Source organism: Macaca nemestrina, chromosome 17 (assembly GCF_043159975.1).
Source record: "Macaca nemestrina isolate mMacNem1 chromosome 17, mMacNem.hap1, whole genome shotgun sequence".
NCBI lineage: Eukaryota > Metazoa > Chordata > Mammalia > Primates > Cercopithecidae > Macaca > Macaca nemestrina.
The window spans coordinates 71019890-71045741 of NC_092141.1; the positions used below are offsets into that span (position 1 = coordinate 71019890).

Here is a 25852-nt window from a genome sequence, read left to right on the forward strand (position 1 = left end):
CTAGATAGTAGATAGGTAGGTAAGAGATCAAGAAGGACAATTTAGACTAATAATTAAGGATTTTATTGAATAGATGGGCAGGGGATTAACTTGTCCCCTTAGGGAGAGAGGAAGCATCTGTGACATTAGAAACTGCCACATTTAAGGAGTTGGTGGAAGATAACCATGAAGGAGCCCAAGAAGTAAGCAAAGAATGAGGAGAGAATGGATATTTTGGGAGCCAGGGAACAACTTTTGAGAAGAAGGGAATGGTTATCAATGATAAATGTTAGTGGGAAAAGAAGTGTTCAATCTATCCATTGGTTTCCTTTCAAACGGGGTAAGATCAGGATGCCATTCCTCATTGTGTAATGTCTCTTTCTAAATTTGCAGATTTTAGGAAAGAGGCTTCAAATCTAAAATTACCAAAGGTAAACGGTGAGTAAGAACTTTGTATGTGAGAACATTTTCAATAATAAGAGGTATTTTATAGAATAATTGCCAAGTATCAATGTATTTCTAATCTTTCCTGCCCACTTCAGCCAGATTTTTCCACAAGCATGTTACCTCCCCCTATTTATAACTCTTTTAACATTTCCTGTTGTTATTAGGATAAAAATTAAAATCTTCCATGCCCTATCTTTCTAGTGTTATTTTGTACCATTATCCTTGCTTTCTGTACTTCAACTAAATTGACTTTACTTTAGTTCCTTAGATACTCCCCTTTCCTCCCACCACAAGACTTTTGCATATTCTATTCCCTGGAATATTCTTCCCTGATCCTCTTTGCCTACTGTTGTAATCCGTTTTGTGTTGCTGTAACAGAATACCACAGACTGGATAATTTGTAAAAAAAAAAAAAAAAGAGAGAGAGATTGAGAGAGAGAGAAAGATTCATTTCTTACAATTCTAGAGGCTGGGAAATCCAAGGTCAAGAGGCCCACATCTAGTGAGAGCCTTATTGCTGTGTCATACTATGGCAGAAGGCAGAAGGGCAAGAAAGTTTGAGAGAGCAAGAGAGCAAGAGGAGACTGAACTTACTTTTATAATAAGCCCATTCTTGCAATAACTGAATCACTGATGTTAATCTATTCATGCGGGCAGAGCCTTTGTGACTTAATCACCTCTTATTAGGCCCGACTTGTCAACACTGTTGCATTGGGGATTAAGTTTTCGGCACATAAACTTTGGGGGACACAATCAAGCCATAGCATTCCACCCCTGGCCCTCAAAATTCATGCCCTTTTCACGTGCAAAATACATTCCTTCCATCTTGGTAGCCCCAAAAGTCTTAACTTGTTTCTGTGTCAACTCAAAAGTCCAAATTCCAGAGTCTCATCTTTGTCAGATGGGTGAGACTCAAGGCACAATTCATCTTGAGGCAAATTCTCCTCCAGCTGTAAGCCTGTGAAATTAGCAAGTTGCATGCTTCCAAAACACAGGCATAGGATAGACATATCCATTCCAGGAGGGAGAAATGAGTGAGAAGAAAGGGATAATTGGTCCCAAGTAAGTCCGAAACCAAAAAGGGAAAACAACATTAAGTCTTAAACCTGGAGAATAATCTCTTTTGACTCCATGAGTCAATTATAGAAAAGCCTATCATCAGTGGTCAGTATAGGTCAGATCTTTTTGTTTCCTTTGTTATATGCTCTTATTAAATTCTGTCCATTTCATAGCACTTATTTCATATTATAAATATCCATTTTTGTTTTTGATTATTTGATTGATATCTCTTCCTCCCACTTGCCTGGTATCATTGGGCCAAAGAATATGTCTCCACTTTGCTTACCATCGTATCTCCAGGACCTAGCACAGTCCTGGCTCTTATTAAACTCTTAAAGATAATTGATATTAACTCCTGATACTTATGTAATATTTACTATGCTGTTGTTCCAAATCTTTTGTTATTAACTCATAATCATGAATATTTATTGAATGAATGACTGAGTAGATCTGTCTTCTTATCTCTTCAGACGCACCCTTTATCACTTCTGTGTTTGTATTTATTCTGTAGTCATACTACTTAGCATAATTTAAATTGGCTCTATTTGTTTTTGCATTTATTTGCATATACTGTTTCCTTTGGATACATTCCCTGACAGACAAACTGACAATTCCCCCCCAAATTCAGCTCAAATGTCATTTCTCATGCCCTAAGACTTCCTTCCCAGAGTTCAGCACTTATTAAATCTAGGTTAGGTAAACCTTCTCAGTGCTTCCATAATTTTGTGTATTTTTCTCATATCACTTACTATATGACATATTATAATTTTGTTTATAGATATGACAGATTTAGTCTCCTTCATCAAGGAATTTACTTGAAACTCTTTGATACGAGGGACTGACTGAATATTTTATTGTTGATCTTAGAAGTTGTAAAATAACTGTTAGTAGAATGAATGTAGGTCTCAGATGATATTGTGATGTTCTTTCCAAGTGATCTCCATGAAGGTATAGATCTCCTGGTGTAATGCAACAATTTTCAGCATATGGAAACATAGACAACTTCATTTGGGGGTTGAGGGAAAAAAGGATTGAGAAATGGTACAGATGAAAAACTAGGCTGGGTGTGGTGTCTCATGCTTGTAATCTCAGCACTTTGGGAGGCTGAGGCTGGTGGATCACTTGAGCTCAGGAGTTTGAGACCAGTCTGGCCAACATGGCAAAACCCCATCTCTACTAAGAATATAAAAAAATTAGCCATGTATGGTGGCATGCGCCTGTAATCCCAGCTACTCAGGAGGCTGAGTCAGGAGAATGGTGTGAACCAGGAAGCAGAGTTTGCAGTGAGCTGAGATAGCACCACTGCACTCCAGCCTGGGTGACAGAGTGAGACTCCATCTCAAAAACAAAAACAAACAAACAAAAAACAGAAAAATTAAAAACCACATAATGATTATGCTTTATATTTTAAATTGGTGTGAGATCAACAGGACTGCCCCATGTGGTTATACGGGTTGTGCTTTGCACAAAGGTGCCTGTTGAGAGAGCATAAATGGAGGCTGAAATGCAGTTCATACTCCAAGCCTTGAACCTCTGTGCTGGATTGCAGTTGCCTACTGAGAGGTACCCTTTTTTTGTAACTAATGCATAGGGAGGAGGTGCCTTTTCCCAATTCACACAAAAGCACAGTGTGAACTATCTGAGGCCCTGGGGATCAAGAGCTTCAATCTCAAATTTTAGCCTTTATTTACATCATCAAGTGGTAGAAATCTTTAGATCTACCTGTACAGGGAGGCATGTAGCTCATTCAGTTTCTAATGGATGAATGAATGAAGATAAAGTCTTATTATAATACATGTCAGTAGCCCATCGTATTATTCTTTTTGTCGTAAAGTTTTTTCGTTTCAAGTGCTGCTTGAGGGAAGTGGGCCCTCAGTTACAAATAGAAAATATTGTGTTTCCTTTGGAGACATTTTGGTTCAGATAAATATTTAATTTGAGGTTTACCTATGGTAAATTTTGGACAAATTATTTTGAATGTTTTTTACACCATAATAGCTTGTATACATTTATCTTTGTAGAGATTAAAGAAGTTGCTAACATCTTGTCACATGTTGATAATGGCAAGATTGGTGTACCTGATTTGGAGCATGCCTTGAAATGTTTGAATGTTAATTTAACTGAGGAGGACTTCAATGGAGCCCTTAACTGTTGTAACGTCAGTGGTGAGCATTTTTTTGGCCTGAGATTCTTTTCATTTTTTTTTCTACTTATGAAAAATAGTCTTAGAGTATACCTATAAGGATAATATACTAATGGGAGTCATTTTTCTGTTGGAGGCTTAGGTTGATACAAATTGGAGCCAAACCACTCTACTAATTTAAATATTTATTGAACATATCTATTCATACTCATATGGATACTATACGTGCTTATTTAGAAATTTACCTTTCATTACTTATAAGCATGGGTGGAAAAATACCATAAATTGTATAATAAAATAAAAACATGACAATAGCAGCTTATTTTGATATGCAGTCTTTTTCAGAGGAGATCCGCTTTCATTTGTTTTTTTACAGTACTTGCTCCATTTTGATTTTTAACCAAATAAAATATCTGAGGGCTCACTACATTTAAAAATAAGTTATTTAGTTTTAGTGATTGTTTTCAAATAGTCCACATTTACCTTTGTTTTCTGTCTTTGACTGCATGTAATACGTACTTGATCTCCTTTCCTATACACATTTACTTTTAGGAAGTCAAATCATTTGGGAATACTTCTAGAAGCTGCTGAGTTCTGTTGGTTTTTGGTGAACTTTTATTTTGGGCTTATCTTAACCAATTTGTGTCTTTGGGAATCCTGTGAGTCCTAGGTTTAAGAATACCTCTCCAGTACAGTTTAGTTATTGATTTTGCCAGGTTCCCCAGATTGTTATTCACCTAGGTCAATTTTTATGTTTTGACCTCAGTTTTCTCACACCATCAGACTGGTATAAATTTAGACTTCACACCCACATGAGATGCATACTGGGCCTTCAGTTTATCACAAGAGATTGTTTTTTCCTCTGTCTCTCTGAATTGGGAAGATTTAGGCCTCCTTGTTTATTTGAGTCAATAAATATAATATTTTAATCTCTTTTTTAAAAAACCAGGATTGAAACCCTTTAAGCATTTCAGTTTTATTTGATATCTAAGTTCCTACTCTTATTTATGTGGGCTCGAATCTTTTTTTTAATGACTCTGTATGAGCATTTAAATCAAGCACCTAGCCATTTTTGGGTCTCATCTCTATCCCAAAGATAGTTTTAGTGTTAGTACTCAATGCTTAGCATTCTGGACCTCAGTTCCCAGTTAACTCTTTGTTATTTCCTTCATATGACTCAGTCACACATTCATGGAATGTTACATGTTATAGAGTGTCTCTAGGGATTTGTAGTGGGATGGTTTCTGCACTACCCAGGTCTGCCATTTTGTTTAAACTCAAAGTCTCCTTAATATAATTACAGCCCTAGATTGTCTGCTGTGTCACATTATTGCATGTTACTTCACGTGTGACTGTGTGTGTGTGTGTGCATGCGTGTGTGTGTGTATGTGTACATGTGCATGTATGTGTGTATTCTATCTAATAACATCGTCTCCTCTGGCCTTAGACTGCATAAATTCAAACACAACCTCTAACACTTCCTGACTTTGTGACCTGGACAAATTATTTAGTTTCCATTTGCTTTCATCTTTCAAAAATAGGCATGCAAAGAGTACCCACATCATAGAATTATTATGAAGATTACATGATTTAATATGTGTAAAACACCATAAAAGGGTGCCTAGTATATATAAGGAGCTAAAAAATGTTAGCTATTGTTTGCTAGTAATATTATTAACTGTTCACTGGGTGGTTTTAAAAAGTGTTAAAAGTTCTCTTGAAATAGTTTCAATCATTTGAGCTAGAGTGAAATTTTAGCTAACTATTGTAAATTGGTCTTTATTTCATGTGCCGACTCAGTATCAGGTTTTTAATGTCAGCATTTTTGACTTTGATCTTTCAGATAATATGGAGGTGGATTTAAAAGATTTCTTAATTAAAATGAAAGAAAGTCCACATTTCCAAAAGTCCAAAGGTAAGTGAATACTTCTTGTTCAAGAGAATGGCTAGAAAATAAATATTTAAAAATGACATTTAAAAATGACTATCTGGATTTCAAGTTTTTAGTTTTCAGTCTTTCTAGTTTTAAAAAGGATTTCAAGCCACTTATGATGTATAGTATGAATAATAATATAAAAATAAGTGAAGAAAACTGGGCAAAGATATAATGAGGGGGAAAACAAGGCAAGGTTAAAAAGATTAATATGTGCAAGGTCCTTTCTCAAAGGTAGTTAGGTTTTTCTTCAATGACTTCTGGATCTGTGAATTAAATCATGTATGGAATTGGATGAGGGACCACCAGTTTTTGTGAAATCTTAAGTCGTGCCGCTGGAGTTTTCAGATGTACACAACTGGACGGCCCATCTATTTCAGTTATAGAAATCCTAACTTCAGTTAATCAGTCCTTCTAAATCCCTGCAGTGTCAATCCCTGTATTATTCTTAATACCACACTATCTATGTTGTCCTTGACACATTGTCCTTGACAAAATGACACATCATTTTGTCCTTGCTATTTAAAGACTTCTACTTGGCCTCTGTCCCTGAGGTTCGTCTTATTCTTTCTGAAATTAGGGAGACCATTTCAACACCAACATATTTTCCTAACCCCCAAGTCTGCAGAGAACACCTACCAAAGAACTCTTCATGAATGCAGACACCCTTATCAATGGCATATTTCTAAATGCTTTGATGAAACAAATTTCTTTGTATCACATTTTTTACATTTTAATATCTCTAAAATTGGATGCCTTATAGTATTTTTAATTAGATGTAGTTTTTAAAATTTAGACATAATTCATATACCATAAATTTCACCCTTTTAAAGTGTACTGTTCAGTGATTTTTAGTATATTCAGAAAGTTGTGCAACCATCACTTTCTAATTCCAAAACATTTTCTTGACCCCAAAAGAAACTCTACCTGTGAGCAATTATTCTCCATTTCCATCTCTCTCTAACTACTGACGACTATGAATCTACTTTCTGTCTGTATGAATTTGCCTCTTTTGAACATTTCATATAAATGTAATCATATTGTATTTTTTTGTGTCTAACTTCTTTTATGTAGCATATGCTTTCTTTCTCTTTTTTTTTAACTTTTATTTTAGATTCAGGGGGTACACGTGCAGGCTTGTTATCTGGGTATATTGTGTGGTGCTAAGGTTTGGGATATGAATGATCCCATCACCCAGGTACTGAGGATAGTATGCAATAGTTAGTTTTACAACCTCTTCCCCTCCTCCCTCTCGCCTCCTCTAGTAGTCCCCACTTTCAATTGTTGCCATCTTTCTGTTCACGAGTACCCAATATTTAGCTCATACTTGTAAGTAAGAGCATGCAGTATTTGGTTTTCTGTTTCTGTGTTAATGCACTTAGGATAATGGCCTCCAGCTATATCCATGCTGATAGTATATGTTTTCAAAGTTCATTTATATTGACTCTTGAACAATGTGGGGGTTAGGGGTACCTTCTAGATAATATGGAGGACAGACTGGATTAAGAAAATGTGGCACATATACCCCCATGGAATACTATGCAGCCATAAAAAAGGATGAGTTCGTGTCCTTTGTAGGGACATGGATGCAGCTGGAAACCATCATTCTCAGCAAACTATCGCAAGAACAGAAAACCCAGTACCACATGTTCTCACTCATAGGTGGGAATTGAACAATGAGATCATTTGGACACAGGAAGGGGAACATCACACGCCGGGTCCTATTGTGGGGAGCGGGGAGGGGAGAGAGATAGCATTAGGAGATATACCTAATGTAAATGATGAGTTAATGGGTGCAGCACACCAACATGGCACATGTATACATATGTAACAAACCTGCACGTTGTGCACATGTACCCTAGAACTTAAAGTATAATAATAAAAAAAAAAGATTGCTTAATGAAAATGAAAGAAAGTCCACATTTGGATACTTTTGCTTCAAGAGACTGGCTGGAAAATGAGTGGCTGCACAGTCAAAAATTCATGTATAATTTCAGACTCCCCTGAAACTTAATTACTAATAGTCTACTGTTGACTGGAAGCTTTATCAATAACATAAATGATTAACATGTATCTTTATGGCGTATGTATATATATATATAAAATACTGTTTCTTACAATAATGCAACTAGAGAAAAGAAAATATTATTAATAAAATAAGATAGAATATCTTGACTGTTCATTAAATGTAAGTGGATCATCATCCTCATCCTCATCATCTTCAAGTTGAGTAGGAAGAGGAGGAAGAGGAGTTGGGTTTGTTATCTCAGGAGTGGGAGAGATGGAAGAGATGGAGGAGGTAGAAGAGGAGGCAGAAGAGGCAAGGACACTTGGTTTAACTTTATGGAAATACATCATAATTTCTTGTCTGACGTTATTGGCTTTTCATTTCTCTAAAAATGTTTCTGTCTGATACCAGTCTTTCACTGTTTGCTTTAGTTTCAGTGTCCATATCATAGAAGGGTCCATATCATAAAATAAGTCAAAGCAGTCTTGAATAATTGGAACCCTTCTACCAGATTGTCAATTTGTTTCCTTGCATTGCTTCTTCTATGTCTTCTTCCTTGTCATCTGGCACTGGTTTGGGAGTATTCATCTCTATCAAATCATCTTCAGTTAATTCTTCTGGTGTGGTGTATATTCTCTTGAATTTCTCCCAATAGCCACATCTTGAAACCTTTCACCCTTTGCCATTTTTTTTTCTCACCATTTCCACAATCTCTCTCATGATCTTGTTTAGCTCTGTTATAAATCCTGTGCAGTCATGCACAACATCTGGACACAGCTTTCTCCAGTAGTGTTTGGGGCTTGATGTGGCATCCTACTGAAGCCTTTCATATTCTCTCTGTCAGGATTTTCTTCCACAGTGTTGACAATTCTTTCCATAGAGTACCGTGTGTAATGAGTCTTTAAAGGTTCTTATGACCCCCTAATGTAGAGGCTAATATCATATTTGGAGCCAAGTGGACCACTTCAATGCCTTTGGTGTTGAATTCATAGAGTTTTGGGTGGCCAGAGGCATTGTCCAATATCAAAAGAACTTTAAAAGGCAGTCTCATCCTCGCTTCAGGGACAAAGCATTGATGGAACCAATCTAGAAAAAGCATTCTGGTTTTCCAAACCTTCTTGTTATACAATCAAAAGATGGGAGCAGGTGTGTATTTTTTCCCTTCAAGGCTTGAGGGTTAGCAGCTTTATGGATCAGGGCAGTCCTGATTTTAAACCTAACTGCATTTGCACAAAACATTAGAGCTAGCTTACCCTTCTTAAATCCTGGTGCTTGCTTCTCTTCTCTACTAATAAATGTCCTTTGTGGCATTATTTTCCAGAATAGAGTGCTTTTGTCTGCATTAGAAACCTGTTCTGGGATATATACTTTCTCCTCAATGATTTTCTGGAGACATGTGTATTCAAATCCTTTATCCATTTTAAAATCAGGCTTTTTATTGTTGAGTTGTGAGAGTTATTTATATGTTCTGGATATTAGACCTTTATCAGATAGATAATTGCAAATATTTTTTCACATTTTGTTAGTTGTCTTTTTTCTTTCCTGATGTCCTTTGAAGAATAAATGATTTTGAATTTGGTAAAGTTCAATTTATACTTTCTTTTGTTGCTTCTTTTGATGTCATAAAGATAATCCAAACTCCTGAAGGTTTACACCCAAGTTTTCTTCTAGTTTTAGCTCTTTTATTTGAATCCTTAATAAATTAGAGTTAATTTTTGTATGTGGTGTGAGATGACAGTCCATTTTTACCTTTTTTAGTCCAGATATTCAGTTGTCCTAGCATCAGTTGTTGAAAACATTGTTCTTTCTCCACTGAATGATTTTGGTACCCTTAGAGAAAATCAATTGATCATAAATGTATGGGTTTATTTCTGGATTCTCAATTCTATTCCTTTTATATTTATTCTATCCTTATATCAGTTTTTGATTGCTATAGCTTTGTTTAAAGTAATAACCTAAACAGTAATTTTTAACCAGAGCAGGGTAACTAGAATTATCTGTAAAGCTGGTTCACCTGGTTCTATCTGTATATGATGAAGTAGCTTGTATTTTATAGAATAACTATAAAATCTGGTAAAAAATAAGCAACATAAGCAATCAGCACAACTGTTTAAGGGCAATGGGCAGTAACCAAGCCTGTCAGGATTTGTGGGGCCATAGGATAAACACAAAGAAAACCATATTTAAGAACATGAGCGTAAAATGGCTGAAAACCAACTACAAAGAGAAAATCCTAAAAGCCACCAGTGAAAAGTTATACATTATTTTCTAAGGAGCAAATAAATTATTGATGGCTGGGTGTGGTGGCTTATGCCTATAAATCCCAGTACTTTGGGAGGCCATGGGGGGAGGATTGTTTGAGGCCAGGAGTTTGAGACCAGCCTGGGCAACATGGCAAGACCCTGTCCCTAAAAAAAATTTAAAAATAAGCCAGGTGTGATGGCACATGACTGTAGTCCCAGCTACTCAGGAAGATAAGACAGGAGGATCGCTTGAGCCCAGGAGTTCAAGGTTGCTGTGAGCTGTGATCATGCTGCTGCACTCCAGCCTGGGTGACAGAACGAGATCCCATCTCTAAATAATGATGATGATGATAATAATAATAATAAATATTTGTAGCTTTCTTTACATAAAATTTTTACAAAATTATCATTGGAGGAGCCTAGCTTAGTTCATGAGTCGATAGTTTATTGGTTATTACTGTTCAGGAGTTACAGTGCTGGTGAAATGCACCTGTCTTTCAGAATGCTGTGGTCCGTCTCTGATGAATGCCATCGACAATGGAATAACATTGAAAACTAAACTTTTTTAAAGGCTGTGAACATCGTATTCTATATTAAAATATCTTTTAAAAATGAAATAATATCTTAAGAAAAAACAGAAAGTTCACTACCAAGAGATCTACATATAAGAAATGTTACCAATATCAGGAATGAAAAAAGGGACATAACTATGGAGTACACAGACATAAAAAGATACTAATTATACTTTTATACCAATGCATTTGAAAATTTTTATGAAAAGAACAAATTCCTTGAAAAACTCAACTTACCAAAAGTAGCTGAAGAATAATTATAAAATCTGAAGAGTAACTCCAGGTTCAGATGGCTTCATTGGTAAGTTATTTTAAAATTTAAAAAGGGCCAGGTGCAGTGGCTCAAGCCTGTAATCCCAGCACTTTGGGAGGCCGAGACGGGCAGATCACGAGGTCAGGAGATCGAGACCATCCTGGCTAACCCAGTGAAACCCCGTCTCTACTAAAAAAAAAAATACAAAAAAAAAAAAACCAAAAAACTAGCCGGGTGAGGTGGCGGGCGCCTGTAGTCCCAGCTACTCGGGAGGCTGAGGCAGGAGAATGGCGTGAACCTGGGAGGCGGAGCTTGCAGTGAGCCGAGATCGCGCCACTGCACTCCAGCCTGGATGACAGAGTGAGACTCCGTCTCAAAAAAAAAAAAAAAAAAAAAAAGAAAAGAAAAAGAAAAAAAAAATTTAAAAAGGATATAGTACCATTCTTACATAAACTCCTTCAGAGTTTAGAAGCAGGAAGAATATGTCCAACCTCGTTTTATGAGGCCTATGTAATCTTCATATAAAAACCTTACATGAGGACCAAATTATAATTCGGTCCCCATCATGACCACAAATGGGAAAAGCTTTAATAAAATAGGATCAAATGAAATCTAGTGATATATAAAAAGAAAAGATATATGGCAAGTTGAGTTATTTTTAGGAGGGCAGTATTGGTATTAATTAACAAAAATTAAAGTGTAATTCTCCATATTACAAAATAAAGGAGGAAGAAAAATTATCTTAACAGATGTAGAAAACATATTTGATCAAATTCAACACCCTTTCATATTAAGGGGTACTTACAGAAACCTACAACAATCATGTTTAAAGGAAAATTTTAAATTCTTGCCCACGGAGATTGGGAATGAGACAAGAATGTCTACTATCATCACTTCTGTTCAACAGTGTATGAAAGTCCTAGCCAGTACCACAGGCAAAACAGAATAAGAAAGATAAGAATTAAAGGAGAAGAAATAGAACTTCCATTATTCATTGGCAATATAATTAATAGGCAGAAAAACATGAAACTATACACTGGTTATTATATTATTGTATTTCAGTTAATGAACAAATTTACCAGAGCTGCTTGATACATGATCAATTTAAAATTATAATTCTATGTTCAAAAATTGTATTTCTGTAGTTTGCCACAAACAATTATAAAATGAAAATAAAGATATGATTTGCAATGGTACAAAAAAGTAAATATTTAGGAGTAACTAGTGAAACAAATTTATAATTTTTAAACAGAAAACTACAAAACAACTTGACAAAATTTAAAGAAAAACCTAAATAAATGGAGAGATACATTATGTTTTGTAGTTTCAATATGCTTTTGGTTATCACCAATTTGAGCTATATATTCAATGCAATCCCAATCAAAAGTCTAGCATAATTTTATAGAAACTGACAATCTGATTTTAAATATGAGAATAAATGCAAAGGACCAAAATAGCCAGGGCAAAGTTCAAGAAGACAAAGTTGTAAAACTCACGTTGCTTTACATCAAGATTTATAACAAAGTTACTGTAATTAAGACAGTGTGGTATTGACACAGAAACCAATAGAGTAGAATACAGAGTCCAGAAAGAGATCTACACATAATATGCCCATCTCCTTTACAACAAAGGTACCACTGCAGTGGAGCAAGGAAAGGATGGCCTTTTAAATAAATGAGGTTATTTCAATTGAATGTTCATTTATAAAAAAGTTAATCCTGGTACCTTCTTTATAGCATTCACAAAATATGTATCATTTTGCTAAAAATGATATTACCAGGACAATTAGCAGAATGTGAATGGGTTTGAGAATTAGATGGCATTATTGTATCAATGTAATAATTTCCTAATTTTGATGATTGTATTTTTATTATGTAGGAGAATGTTCTCGTTGGAGAAAATACACAATAATATAGTTAATGGTGAGGGGGCATTTTGTTGGCTATTTACATTCAGATATTTCAGATAAAATTTTGTACTGTACTTGCAACTTTTCTGAGGGTTTGAGATTGTTTAAAAATAAAAAAGTTAAAGAATTTTTTTAAAGGGTTGCCAATTGGTGATGCGTATACGGAAAATAACATTGTAGTCAAATTTTAGGTACCTGGATATTGTTAGGTAATTTCACTTCTTTGGATTTTAGATCATTTTCCACATAAGTGGTTTGGTCTCAAAAGTCTCTAAGTTCACTGATGTAAATTGAACTTTTCGCCTTAAATATTTCACATTTTAAAAAGTTGTATAGGTTTACTATCATAAGAACTTAATGGATAAATAACCTTATTATATAATGTGGATTACTATAGTAATTACTGGCCCTGAAAAATTAGATATATTCTCTTACTCTCAGTTTTCTTTTCCTCAAAATAAGGATAATAATGCCTATATCATATGACAGTTGTAAGAATTAAGCAAAACCATTTCCCTGTAGTAGCTACTGATTAAAAAGTTACAAAGTCAAGAGATGCAAAATGTAAATATATCACATTTTTATTAAATCAATAGATTTCCTTTTCGAAAATTCAGTGCCATAAATTGAATTTTATGCCTCCTATATATTACATTTTGAAAAATTGAGTAGGTTCAGAATTAGAACACAATTGGCCAATAACTTTGTTATATGGCATAGGTTACCATAGTAATTACTGTCTGAGTGCTACTGGAAAAATAATGTAAGTTTTCTTATTATCCTTTTCTTCTTTAGAATATCAATGGAATTTGAAACACATTTTGCTTTTATATCCAGGCATTGGAATCCTTTTCATTCAAATGGTGTACGTAGTTGGGTCCATTTTGAGTGCTAGCTTCTTTAGGATCCAATCTTCACAGTGTTAATTCCTTTTTTTTTTTTTTTTGAGACGGAGTCTCGCTCTGTCGCCCAGGCTGGAGTGCAGTGGCGCGATCTCGGCTCACTGCAAGCTCCGCCTCCCGGGTTCACGCCATTCTCCTGCCTCAGCCTCCCGAGTAGCTGGGACTACAGGCGCCCACAACCGCGCCCGGCTAATTTTTTGTATTTTTAGTAGAGACGGGGTTTCACCGTGGTCTCGATCTCCTGACCTTGTGATCCGCCCGCCTCGGCCTCCCAAAGTGCTGGGATTACAGGCGTGAGCCACCGCGCCCGGCCCGTTAATTCCTTTTTTCAAAGAAGAGAACCTTAATGCTCAAAAGGATAATAGGCTAATAATGCTTCTATAGATGTAAGAATTGAGACCATGCCTCTGTATTAGGTAGATTACAAAGTTATAGAGTCAAGTGTGTGACAATGTAATTCTATCACAGTTTTTGGTTAAATCAGTAGTCAGTGTTTAATTAGTAGTATTATGACTGTTCAAAATAGCTCATTGATGAGTCAGTAGTCATCTCATTACCTCCATGCCTCTTTGCATGTGCAATCTCTTGCCTCCTCTTTCTCCTGGAGTTAACAATTATCTTTTAAAAAAACTTATGTATTTTCCTATAGACCTATTACTTTTTCCCATGTTTCAGACAAAAAATTTTTGTACTGTACTTGCAACTTTTCTGAGAGTTTGAGATTGTTTAGAAATAAAAACAATGTTTAAAAGCTTTAAAAAAAGGGTTGCAAATTGGTGGTGTGTGCATGTGAAAAACAACATTGCAGTCATATTTTAAGTACTTGGATTTTTTTTTTCCTACTGACCGGTTGTATGATGTTGCATAGGTAATTTCACTTCTTGGACTTTGAACATTTCTGGCACAATCAGTTTGAAATGTTAGTCAAACATGGACTATGATTTTTGAAATAATAATAAAAAATGTTTGAATATTGACATTTTCAAAATACTCAAACACAGTTTTATGTACTTTAGATGCTCTGATTTGAATTGTTTCTCCCCTACACCCGCTAAACAGCTGTCATCCCAGAATTTCTCTTTAGTAGTATTCTATGGCTCACATGTTTCCTGAATCCCTGTCATGATTTACTCCTTTATTTTGCTGAAGCACATTTTGCGTTAGGTTCCAAAGTAAAGCAACATGGGATATGTAATTTTTGAGTCTTTGAATGCTTCCCAATATCCATATTTTACCTTTATCTTCTTTGATTATTTGGCCAGGTATTAAATGTTAAGTCTCTAACATAGTGCTTATCATGTGGTAGTTGCCTTATAAATGGAAGGTAGTATTATTGTTGGATCACATTGGAGCATGGTTTGTGCTCTTACATCCAACCAGCTATACCTTCTATTTCACCTGTAAGTTATTTTATTTATACAATATTCTCAACTGGGGCCAGATTGACTAAGAAGTGGAAGAAGCAGCTACCCATGTCAACAAAGGACTGAAGTAGTTATTTTTCACAATATTAATATCCAGTTAATTTCTTAGAACAAAATTATGCTTATAGGTTATTTATCAGTTTAATCATTTTAAGGTAACATAACTTTAAGTTAAATAATGAAAGATAATTTTGATTTAAAGATTATTTGTAATGCTTTGCAATGATTTCAGGGCCACATATGAAGTAATATGTGGCTCAAGGGATAAAGGTTGACTACCTGTATGTTTCTACTTGAAAGGCACAGTGGTTAAGAGGATGGGCTTTGGAACTATAGGGTCTGTACTTAAATCCTGTCCCTGCCACTTACTACCAATATATTATTTGGTAAGTCACTTAATTTTGCTAACCTCAGTGTTTTCATCTGAAAAGCAGGGATGAAAATGCCTATCTTGGGATTATTATAAGGACATTTGTAATTTGGTAAAGTGAAATTGCTTGGAACAGCAGCTAGCACTTAGTAAGTGCCCTGTGACTGTTAGCTATTATAATACACTCTAGTTTTTAAAACTATACAAATTGTTCCATGTAAAATTCTAGAATCAGATCTTCATATTTTATGCAACCTGAGTCTATTAAGTGATAACTAATAACATATGCTCTGTTTCTGCTGTTGAAACATTTGCTTTTGCTCTCTTTCTGCAGCTACACAGATACTCTTAGCTGCTACCCAAATTCTCCAGAATGATCTAATTGATGTCTCTGACCTCAAGACGTTATTGATGGACAAGGACCTTCATACAGCTAATGCTATACTTACTGTAATGTTAAGACATGTACCTGAACATGGTTAGTAGTTTCAATGCATCTATCTTATAAGGACCATCCTCTACCAGAGGGGTGGAAGGTCTATGGGTAGGACACACAGGGATGGAGGGTATCCAGTGGAAGCTGAAGTGGGATGACTGCTGGACACTGGTACTGCCCCTACAGGTGTGCCAACCCTGAGCTTCATTGAGCCAAACAAATGGGGAAGTCAGAGCTCATCTTATCCCTGTGTGAGTCCACTGATGGTACCTAGAGGGTGAGATTATTTTGTGAACTGACTGACATGGGCAGTGGTCAATCAGAATGCCACATGTAGAGTAAAACGGGGTCCTGGAGGCCCTTTTGGTTTTTGGAAGGTGAATTATGGCGATATCCAGGGATACCGTGGGGTGTTACACATAGTGGTGGCTCAGGGCAGCAGATATCTATAAATATAAAAAATAAATTTACTATTTTAATGACAGGTATAGCTGAATATTATCCATGATAGGTTCTTAAAATGAGTTGGGGAGTATTCTTTTTTTATGTTTTTTAGAAGAGACTTTTTCTTCCTTGAATGTTGAGTAGAATTCATGAAGCCATGTTGGCCAAGAGTTCTTTTTGTGAAAGGCTTTGGATTATTTATTTAATGTCTTTAAATGAATAGGATTAACAAGGTATTTTATTTTCTTGTTAGTTTTGGCAAGCTGTGCTTTTAGAGGAATTTGTTCATTAGATCTGCCTTTTCAAATGTATTGAATAAAGTTGTTCTCTTTTTGACATCTGACATAGCTGTAATGCTATCCTCATTTTAATTCTCGAAATTAGTGGATTGTAGCTTCTTTTTTTACCCTCGATTGAACTTCACAGAGTTTTGAATCTTATTAATCTTGTAAAAAATTCAACCTTTATCTTGATTGACCCTTTTAAAAATTTATTTCCTCTTTATTATTTTTTGCTTTTATCTTTACTGTAATGTCTACACTTGATCTTAGCCAAAAGGCTGATAAGTGATTACTATATGCTAACTTATTACAATTCTTTTATTTCTAATTTTTATGGATACATAATTATTATACACATTTATGGGGTATGTGTGACATTTTGATACAAATATACAATATATAATGATCAAATCAGGATAGTTGGGTTATCTGTCACCTCAAGCATTATCAGTTCTTTGTATTAGAAACATTCCAATTTCACTCTTTTAGTTATTTTGAAATGTAAAGTAAATTATTAACTATAGTCACTGTATTGTGCTACTGAACACCAGATCTTATTCCTTCTAACTGTATTTTGTACCCATTAACCAACCCCTTTTTTATCTCCTTCCCACTATATCCTAACATCTATTTTTTCTTTGTTTTTTTTTTTTTTCTTTAACTCTTTTTTTTCCTTTTTTCAGTCAACTTCCCTAGGGTGAATATATCCCGATTTCTAGTGATGAATATTTAGCTCAATTATTTTAAGGATTTTTTTTGTTTGTAATACATACCTCACAGCAAAATTTCCTCAAAACATTCATTTAACTACATCCTACAAGTTTTGATATATAGTATTTTAATTATTGTTCAGGTCAAAATTTTTCTGATTTCTGTTGTCATTTCTTCTTCAACTCATGATTGTAGAAGTATGTTTCTTAATTTCCAAAAATTTGAGGTTTTATAATCATTACATCATTAATTTCTAGTTTAATTGCATTGTGGTCAATGAACATACTCTGATTTTAGTCTTTTGAAGTTTGTTGAGAGTTGATTTATTGACTATGATAATTTTGGTAAATATTTTATGTGATTGAGAAGAATATATAGTCTGCAGTTGGGTTGGGTAGGAGTGTTCTATATATTAGATCAGATTTATTGTCAAATTCAAATTTTTTTATATTCTTACTGATGTTTTATTTCTTTGTTCAATAGTTACTGAAACAGTTGTTCTAAAATCTTCTACAATTTTATACAATGATTATGTATTTGTCTACTTCTCCTTTTAATTCTGTCAGTGTTTGCTGTCTATAGTTTTTAGCCCATGTTGTTAATATGCTGACTTACAATTAAGGCTGGGCATTGTGATTCATGCCTGTAATCCCAGCACTTTGGAAGGCTGAGGCAGGCGGATCACTTGAGCTCAGGAGTTCGAGACCAGCCTGGGAAAGATGGTGAAACCCTGTCTTTACAAAAAGTACAAAAATTAGCTAGGTGTGGGCCGGGTGCAGTGGCTCACACCTGTAATCCCAGCACTTTGGGAGGCCGAAGCGGGTGGATCACGAGGTCAGGAGATCAAGACCATCCTGGGTAACACAATGAAACCCTGCCTCTACTAAAAATACAAAAAATTAGCCAGGCGTGGTGGCGGGTGCCTGTAGTCCCAGCTACTTGGGAGGCTGAGGCAGGAGAATGGTATGAACCTGGGAGGTGGAGCTTGCAGTGAACTGAGATCGCACCAGTGCATTCCAGACTGGGCGACAGAGTGAGAATCCATCTCAAAAATAAAAAATAAATAAATAAATTAGCTTGGTGTGATAGCATGGGTCTGTAGTCTCAACTACTTGGGAGGTTGAGGCAATAATTCTTGAGCCCAGGAGGTTTAGGCTGCAGTAAGCTGTATTTGTACCACTTCATTCCAGCCTGGGTGACAAAGTGAGACCCTGTCTCAAAAAAACTGATCTATCATCCAAATTAATAGAACATTTCGTTATAAAGTATTCATATTTGTTTTTAATGATGCATTTTATCTTAACATCTACCTTGATATTAGTATAGCAACATTGGCTATTTTTTCTTTTAGGGATAACGTATCTTTTTTGTCATTTTACTTTCATTCTTTCTGTATCTTTATATTTTAGATATATCTCATGAATAGTACATGGCTTTGCCAGCCTGTTAGTGTCTTAAAAATTGTTTTATTTGAAATGTTTACATTTACACAAGAGTTTTAAAGATAGTACAGAGTTCCTGTGTACCCTACCCAGCTTCCCCTAATGTTAGCATCATACATAACCACGTAACATTTATTAAAACAAAGATATTAATATTGGGACAGTACTATTCATTGAACTACAGAATATATTTGGATTTCACTAATTTTCACTAATGTGCTTTAGTGTCTCAGGATCTAGTCTGGGATACCATGTTGCATTTAGTTGTCATGTCTTGTTAGCCTTCTCTAGTCTATGACAGTTTCTCAGCCTTCCTTCTATTTAGTGACCATGATACTTTGGAAGAGTATTGGTCAGATATTTTGTATAAAACCTCAGTTTGGGTTTATCTCATGACTAGCCTGGGGTTATGGGCTTTTGGGAAGAATACCCCAAAGGTAAAGTGCCCTTTTAATTGCAACATATAATACATTATATTAACATGATTTGTTACTGATGATATTAACCTTGATCACTTGAAGTGGTGTCTGCTATATTTTTTTTGTCGTAAAGTTACTGTGTTTCCCTTTTTCACAGTTTTTGTTAGATGCAAGTCACAAAGTTTAGCCCCATCCTCAAGGAGAAGAAAATTAAGCTATTCTTCTGGAGGGAGGAGTATCAAAGAATTTGTGGACATGTGTTAAAATAACCACAGTAATTAATAAATATTTTGGAGGAGATAGTTTGAGACTGTGCAAGTGTTCTGTTTCTCCTCTAAGTTTCTCCCACTAATTTTAGCATTCATCGGCAGATGAATTGCTAGTCTGTAGCAATTATTACTGTGTTGTTCTAATGTTGATTTTCTACTTCCCTCATTCCTTCTACATTTTAAAATTATTTGAAATTCTTCGGCAGGGACGATTTATTCTTTCACTCCCATTAATTAATTAGTAATATGTCTTTTAATTAAACCATGTAGTTAACTTACACTTGTAGATTACTAAAGTATTTGGGTTTAAATCTACCATTTTACTAGTACTTTCTATTTCAGCCACCTGTTCCATATTTCCTTTTCTCTTTCCTTGTCTTTTGGATTTTTTACTTTAAAAATTACTCAATTTCTTAGACAATAGCAAAACAAATATGACAAAAATGATATAAAATCCTTTTGGGTGTGATAAGTATGTTCCTTATTTTATTGTGATTATTGTTTATTTGTGTTTACAAATATCAAAACTTTGTCAAATATCACAGAAATTGCTGTCTGGTGTGATCCAGAGCAATCAGACAAGAGAAAGAAATAAATGGCATCCAAATCAGTAAAGAGAAAGGCAAGCTGTCACTTTTCATTGATGATATGATCATATACCCTGAAAACCATCAAGCTTCATCCAGAATGCTCCTATATCTGATAAATGAATTCAGTAAAGTTTCAGGATACAAAATCAGTGTACACAAATTAGTAGCACTGCTATACACCAACAATGACCAAGCTGAGAATCAAATCAAGAACTCAATCCCCTTCATAACAGCTACAAAAATAATAATAATAATAAATACTTAGGAATATACTGAACTAAGGAGGTGAAAGACCTCTACAAGGAAAACTACAAAACACTGCTAAAAGAGATCATCAATGACACAAATGGTCATGGATATGTGGAATCAGTGTTGTGAAAATTACAATACTGCCAAAAGCAATCTACAGATTCAATGCAATTCCCATCAAAGTACCATGATCATTCTTCACATAACTAGAAAAATGTCCTGAAATTCATATGGAACTAAAAAATAGCCTGCATGGCCAAAGAAAGACTAAACAAAAAGAACAAATCTGGAGCATCACATTACCTGACTTCAAACTATACTGCAAGGCAACAGTTATCAAAACAGCATGGTACAGGTATAAAAATAGGCATGTAGACCAATGGGACAGAATAGGGAACCCAGAATTAAAGCCAAATACAGCCAACTGATCTTTGACAAAACAAACAAAAACATGAAGTAGAGAAAGGACACCCTATTCAACAAATGGTGTGGGGATAATTGGCAAATCACTTGTAGAAAGATGAAACTGTATCCTCATCACTCATCTTATACAAAATCAGCTCAAGATGGATGAAAGACTTAAATCTAAGATTTGAAACCATAAAAATTATAGAATATAACATTAGAAAAACTCTTCTAGACATTGGCTTAGGCAAAGAGTACATGACCAAGAACCCAAAAGCAAATGCAACCAAAACAAAAATAAATAGATGGGACTTAATTAAACTAAAAAGTTTCTGCAAAACATAAGAAATAATCAGCAAACAGACAACCCACAGAATGAGAGAAAATATTCACAAACTCTACATCTGACAAAGGACTAATATCAAGAATCTACAAGAACTCAAGTCAGCAAGAAAAAAACAAAACCATCAAAAAGTGGGCAAAGGACATGAATAGACAGTTCTCCAAAGAAGAAATACATGGCCAACAAACATATGAAAAAAATGCACAACATCACTATTTGTCAGGGAAATGCAAATTAAAACCACAATAAGATACCACCTTACTCCTACAAGAATGGCCATAATTAAAAAATTAAAAAATAATAGATGTCGGCATGAATGTGGTTAAAAGGGAACACTTTTACGCTGCTGGCGGGAGTGTAAACTAATAAAACCACTATGGAAAACAACATGGAGATTCCTTAAAATCTAAAAGTAGGTCTTTTGACTCCTTGGTTCAGTATATTCCTAAGGTTTTTTTTTTTTTGGTTTTTTTTTTTTTTTTTTTTTTTTTTTTTTTTTGCAGCTATTGTAAAAGGGGTTGAGTTCTTGATTTGATTCTCCACTTGGTCACTGTTGGTGTATAGAAGAACTACTGATTTGTGTGCGGTAATCTTGTGTCTGGATGCTTTGCTGAATTATTTTATCAGTTCTAGGAGCCTTCAGGAGGAGTCCTTAGGGTTTTCGAGGTAAATAATCATATCATCTGCAAATAGTGACAGTTTGACTTCCTCTTTACCAGTTTGGATGCCTTTCTTTCTCTTGTCTTATTACTCTGGCCAGGACTTCCAGTACTATGTTGAAGAGGAGTGGTGAGAGTGGGCATCCTTGTCTTGTTCCAGTTCTCAGAGGGAATGCTTTCAACTTTTTGCCATTCAGTATTATGTTGGCTGTGGGTTTGTCATAGACGGCTTTTATTACAATAAGGTATGTCCCTCATATGCCTATTTTGCTGAGGGTTTTAATCATAAAGAGATGCTAGATTTGTCAAATGCTTTTTCTGCATGGTCATGTTATTTTTGTTTTTAATTCTGTTTATGTGGTGTATCACATTTATTGACTTGTGTATGTTAAACTATCCCTGCATCCGTGGTATGAAACCCACTTAATCATGGTGGATTATCTTTTTGATATGTTGTTGGATTCTGTTAGCTAGTATTTTGTTAAGGATTTTAGCATCTATGTTGATCGAGGATATCAGTTTGTAGTTTTCTTTTTCAGTTATGTCCTGTCTTGGTTTTGGTATTAGAGTGATACTGGCTTCATAGAATGAATTAGGGAGGGTTCCTTCTTTCTCTGTCTTGTGGAATAGTGTCAAAAGGATTGGTATCAATTCTTCTTTGAATGTCTACTGCTGTGAATCCCTCTGGTCCTGGACTTTTTTTTGTTGATAATTTTTAATTACCATTTCAATCTTGCTGCTCGTTATTGGTCTGTTCAGGATACCTAATTATTCCTGATTTAAGCTAGGAGACTTGTATTTTTCCAGGAATTTATCCATGTCTTCTAGGTTTTCTGATTTATGTGCACAAGGGTGTTCATAGTAGCCTTGAATGATCTTTTGTATTTCAGTGGTGTCAGTTGTAATATCTCCTGTTTTGTTTCTTAGTGGTGTTATTTGGATTTTCTCTCTTCTTGTTTTGGTTAATCTCACCAGTGGTTTATCAATTTTATTTCTCTTTTTAAAGAATCAGCTTTTTGTTTCATTTATCTTTTATATTTTTTTTGTTTCCATTTCATTTAGCTCTGGTCTGATCTTGGTTATGTCCTTTCTTCTGCTGGGTTTGGGTTTGGTTTGTTCTTGCTTCTCTAGTTCCTTGAGGTGTGACCTTAGAGTGTCAGTTTGTGCTCTTTCAGTCTTTTTGATGTAGGCATTTAAGGCTATGATCTTTCCTCTTAGCACTGCCTTTGCTGTATCCCAGTGGTTTTGATAAGTTGTGTCATTATGGTCATTCAGTTCAAATAATTTTAAAATTTCCATCTTGATTTCATTTCTGACCCAAGGTTCATTCAGGAGCAGGTTATTTAAATTTTCATGTATTTGCATGGTTTTGAAGGTCCCTTTTGGAGTTGATTTCCAGTTTTATTCCATTGTGGTGAGAGAGAGTGCTTGATTTAATTTCAATTTTCTTAAATTTATTGAAGCTCGCTTTATGGCCTATCATATTGTCTATCTTGGAGAAAGTTCCATGCGCTGTGAATAGAACATGTCTTCTGCAGTTGTTGGATGAAATGTTCTGCATACATCTGTTAAATCCATTTGTTCCAAGGTATAGTTTAAGTCCATTGTTTCTTTGTTGACTTTTTGTCTTGATGAACTGTCTAGTGTTGTCAGTGGAGTATTGAAGTCTCCCTCTGTTATTGTGTTGCTCTCTACCTTATTTCTTAGGTCGATTAGTAATTGTTTTGTAAACTACATATATGTGTAGAATTGTGATATTTTCCTGTTGGACAAGGCCTTTACCATTATGTAATGTCCTTCTTTGTCTCTTTTAACTGCTGTTGCTTTAAAGTTTGCTTTGTCTGACATAAGAATAGCTACCTCTGCTCACTTTTGGTGTCCATTTGCATGAAATGCCTTTTTCCACCCCTTTACTTTAAGTTTATTTGAGTCCTTATGTGCTAGGTGAGTCTTCTGAAGGCAGCAGATGGTTCATTGGTGAGTTCTTACCCATTCTGCGGTTCTGTATCTTTTAAGTGGAGCATTTAGGCCTTTGACATTCAATGTTAGTATTGAAATGTGAGGAACGGTTGCATTCATCATGTTCTTTGTTGTCTGTGTACTTTGGTTTTTTTGTTTTTTGTTTTTGCTTTTCTCATATTTTTATTTCATAGGTCCTGTGTAATTTGTGCTCAAAGACATTCTGTTTTGATGTGTTTCCAGGATTTGTTTCAAGATTTAGAGCTCCTTTTAGCAGTTTTTGTAGTGGTAATGGCAAATTCTCTTAGCATTCATTTGTCTGAAAAAGACTGTATCTTTCCTTCATATATGATGCTTGGTTTTACTGGATATAAAATTCTTGGCTGATAATTGTTTTGTTTGAGGAGGCTGAAGATAGAGCCCTAATCCCTTCTACCTTGTAGGGTTTCTGCTGAGAAATCTGCTGTTAATTTGATAGGTTTTCATTTACAGGTTACCTGGTGCTTCTGTCTCACAGCTCTTGAGAGTCTTTCCTTCGTCTTAACTTTGGATAACCTGATGACAATGTGCCTAGGTGAAGATTGTTTTGCTATGAATTTCCCAGGTGTTCTTTGTGCTTCTTGTATTTGGATATCTAAGCCTCTAGCAAGGCCAGGGAAGTTTTCCTCGATTATTCCCCCAAATATGTTTTCCAGGATTTTAGAATTCTCTTCTTCCTCAGGTACACTGATTATTCTTAGATTTGGTTGTTTAACATAATCACAGACTTCTTGGAGGCTTTCGTCATATTTTCTTTTTTTTTTTTTTTGTCTTTGTTGGATTGACTTAATTAGAAGACCTTATCTTCGAACTCTGAATTTCTTTCTTCTACTTGTTCAGTTCTATTACTGAGACTTTCCAGAACATTTTGCATTTCTAAAAGGGTGTCCAAAATTTCCTGAATTTTTGATGTTTTTTTTCTTTAAGCTATTTCGTTGACTATTTCTCCCTTCACTTCTTGTATCATATTTTGGATTTCCTTGCATTGGGCTTTGCCTTTCTCTGGTCCCTCCCTGATTAGCTTAATAACTAACTTCCTGAACTCTTTTTCAGGTAAATCAGGGATTTCTTCTTGGTTTGGATCCATTACTGGTGAACTAGTGCGATTTTTGTACCAAGCTTTATGAAATACTATTCACTTTCAGAATCTGTCCTGTACCCAGGTTCTAACACTAATTTTCTGCTTCCCTCATATACCATCTCAAGACTGCCATCTTTGGCCTCCTGTATTTCCAAGCTTCTTTTTTTTATCTCCCCAGAGGTTAAGGCTTTCATCCATCAGCTCTCTGACTTGTTCTCAGTATTTCCCTACTCAGCAAGGGGACTCTCTTCTTAGGGGTGAACTCTCATTGATATTATCCATGTTCTGTATTACAAAGACATTTCTTTATTCTTTCTTCTATGAAATTGTCACTTGAGTTTCCTCGTTTTTTTTTTTTTTTTTTTTTTTTAGATAGATTCTTGCTCTGTCACCCAGGCTGGAGTGCAGTGGCACATTCTCGGCTCACTGCAACCTCCACCTTGAAGGTGCAAGCAATTCTTCTGCCTCAGCCTCCCGAGTAGCTGGGATTACAGGTTCCTGCCACCACACCTGGCTAATTTTTGTATTTTCAGTAGAGATGAGGTTTCACCATGTTGGCCTGGCTGGTTTGGAACTCCTGACCTTAAGTGATCTGCCCGCCTCAGCCTCCCAAAGTGCTGGGATTACAGCCATGAGCCACCATGTCTGGCCTGAGTTTCCTCTTCAGCTTAGGCTCTGAAGCTGACTGCGCTGGTCCTGGATTTTTATTTCCTGACTTATATGCAAATACAAATGTTTAATATTCTGCCTCTTAGTTACACTGTAGGCATGGACTATAGATTATTTTACTTGCCTTACTTGTTAATTTGCATGGATTTTTGGAGACTATGTGGATAGATTAAATTTAGGTGTCTATTGTCATACTAAAGCAGTGTTTCTAACTTTTATTTCCTCGCTCCCCTAAGAAGCCTTTATAGACATTTTAGTTCCTAATTATCCCCCACCACCCATGAAAATTTAACACCACAGATATGTCATATATCTGTTTAAGTACTATGGCCACAAACTATTGTAATATCTGATATATTTTTCTCCTAAGAACCAGTTTTACCCCCTTGAGAGCAGTATCACTGTCAATGAGAATGTATGTTCTGAAAGTATCTTGAATTTTATTTTCACTGTTGTACTGCCAAATCCTGCAAGTAGTATTTTACTTATACTTTAACACATGTATGAGTAATATTGGTCTATAATTTCCCTCCCTCACCTCCTCAGTATTATATTTATTCTATAGTTTTGTAGGCAAGTAGGAGATACTGAAGGGTTTTATGCGTAGGAATAAT

The 25852-nt window shown here is 35.3% G+C and overlaps 1 protein-coding gene across 10 annotated transcripts in view; it reads left to right on the forward strand.

Moving 5' to 3' along the window:
- LOC105483060 (EF-hand calcium binding domain 3) overlaps positions 1 to 25852 on the forward strand; it is a 575939-nt gene that overhangs the window by 94037 nt on the left and 456050 nt on the right. For all 10 annotated transcript variants that reach the window (XR_011615926.1, XM_071083376.1, XM_071083377.1 and 7 more), the window contains 4 exons: positions 373 to 417; positions 3507 to 3650; positions 5472 to 5543; positions 15577 to 15720. Coding sequence is in view for 9 of the 10 variants with exons in the window: in XM_071083376.1 (XP_070939477.1) it covers positions 373 to 417; positions 3507 to 3650; positions 5472 to 5543; positions 15577 to 15720 (405 nt within the window). In the remaining variant the exon portion in view is untranslated. The remainder of the gene's footprint in view (positions 1 to 372; positions 418 to 3506; positions 3651 to 5471; positions 5544 to 15576; positions 15721 to 25852) is intronic.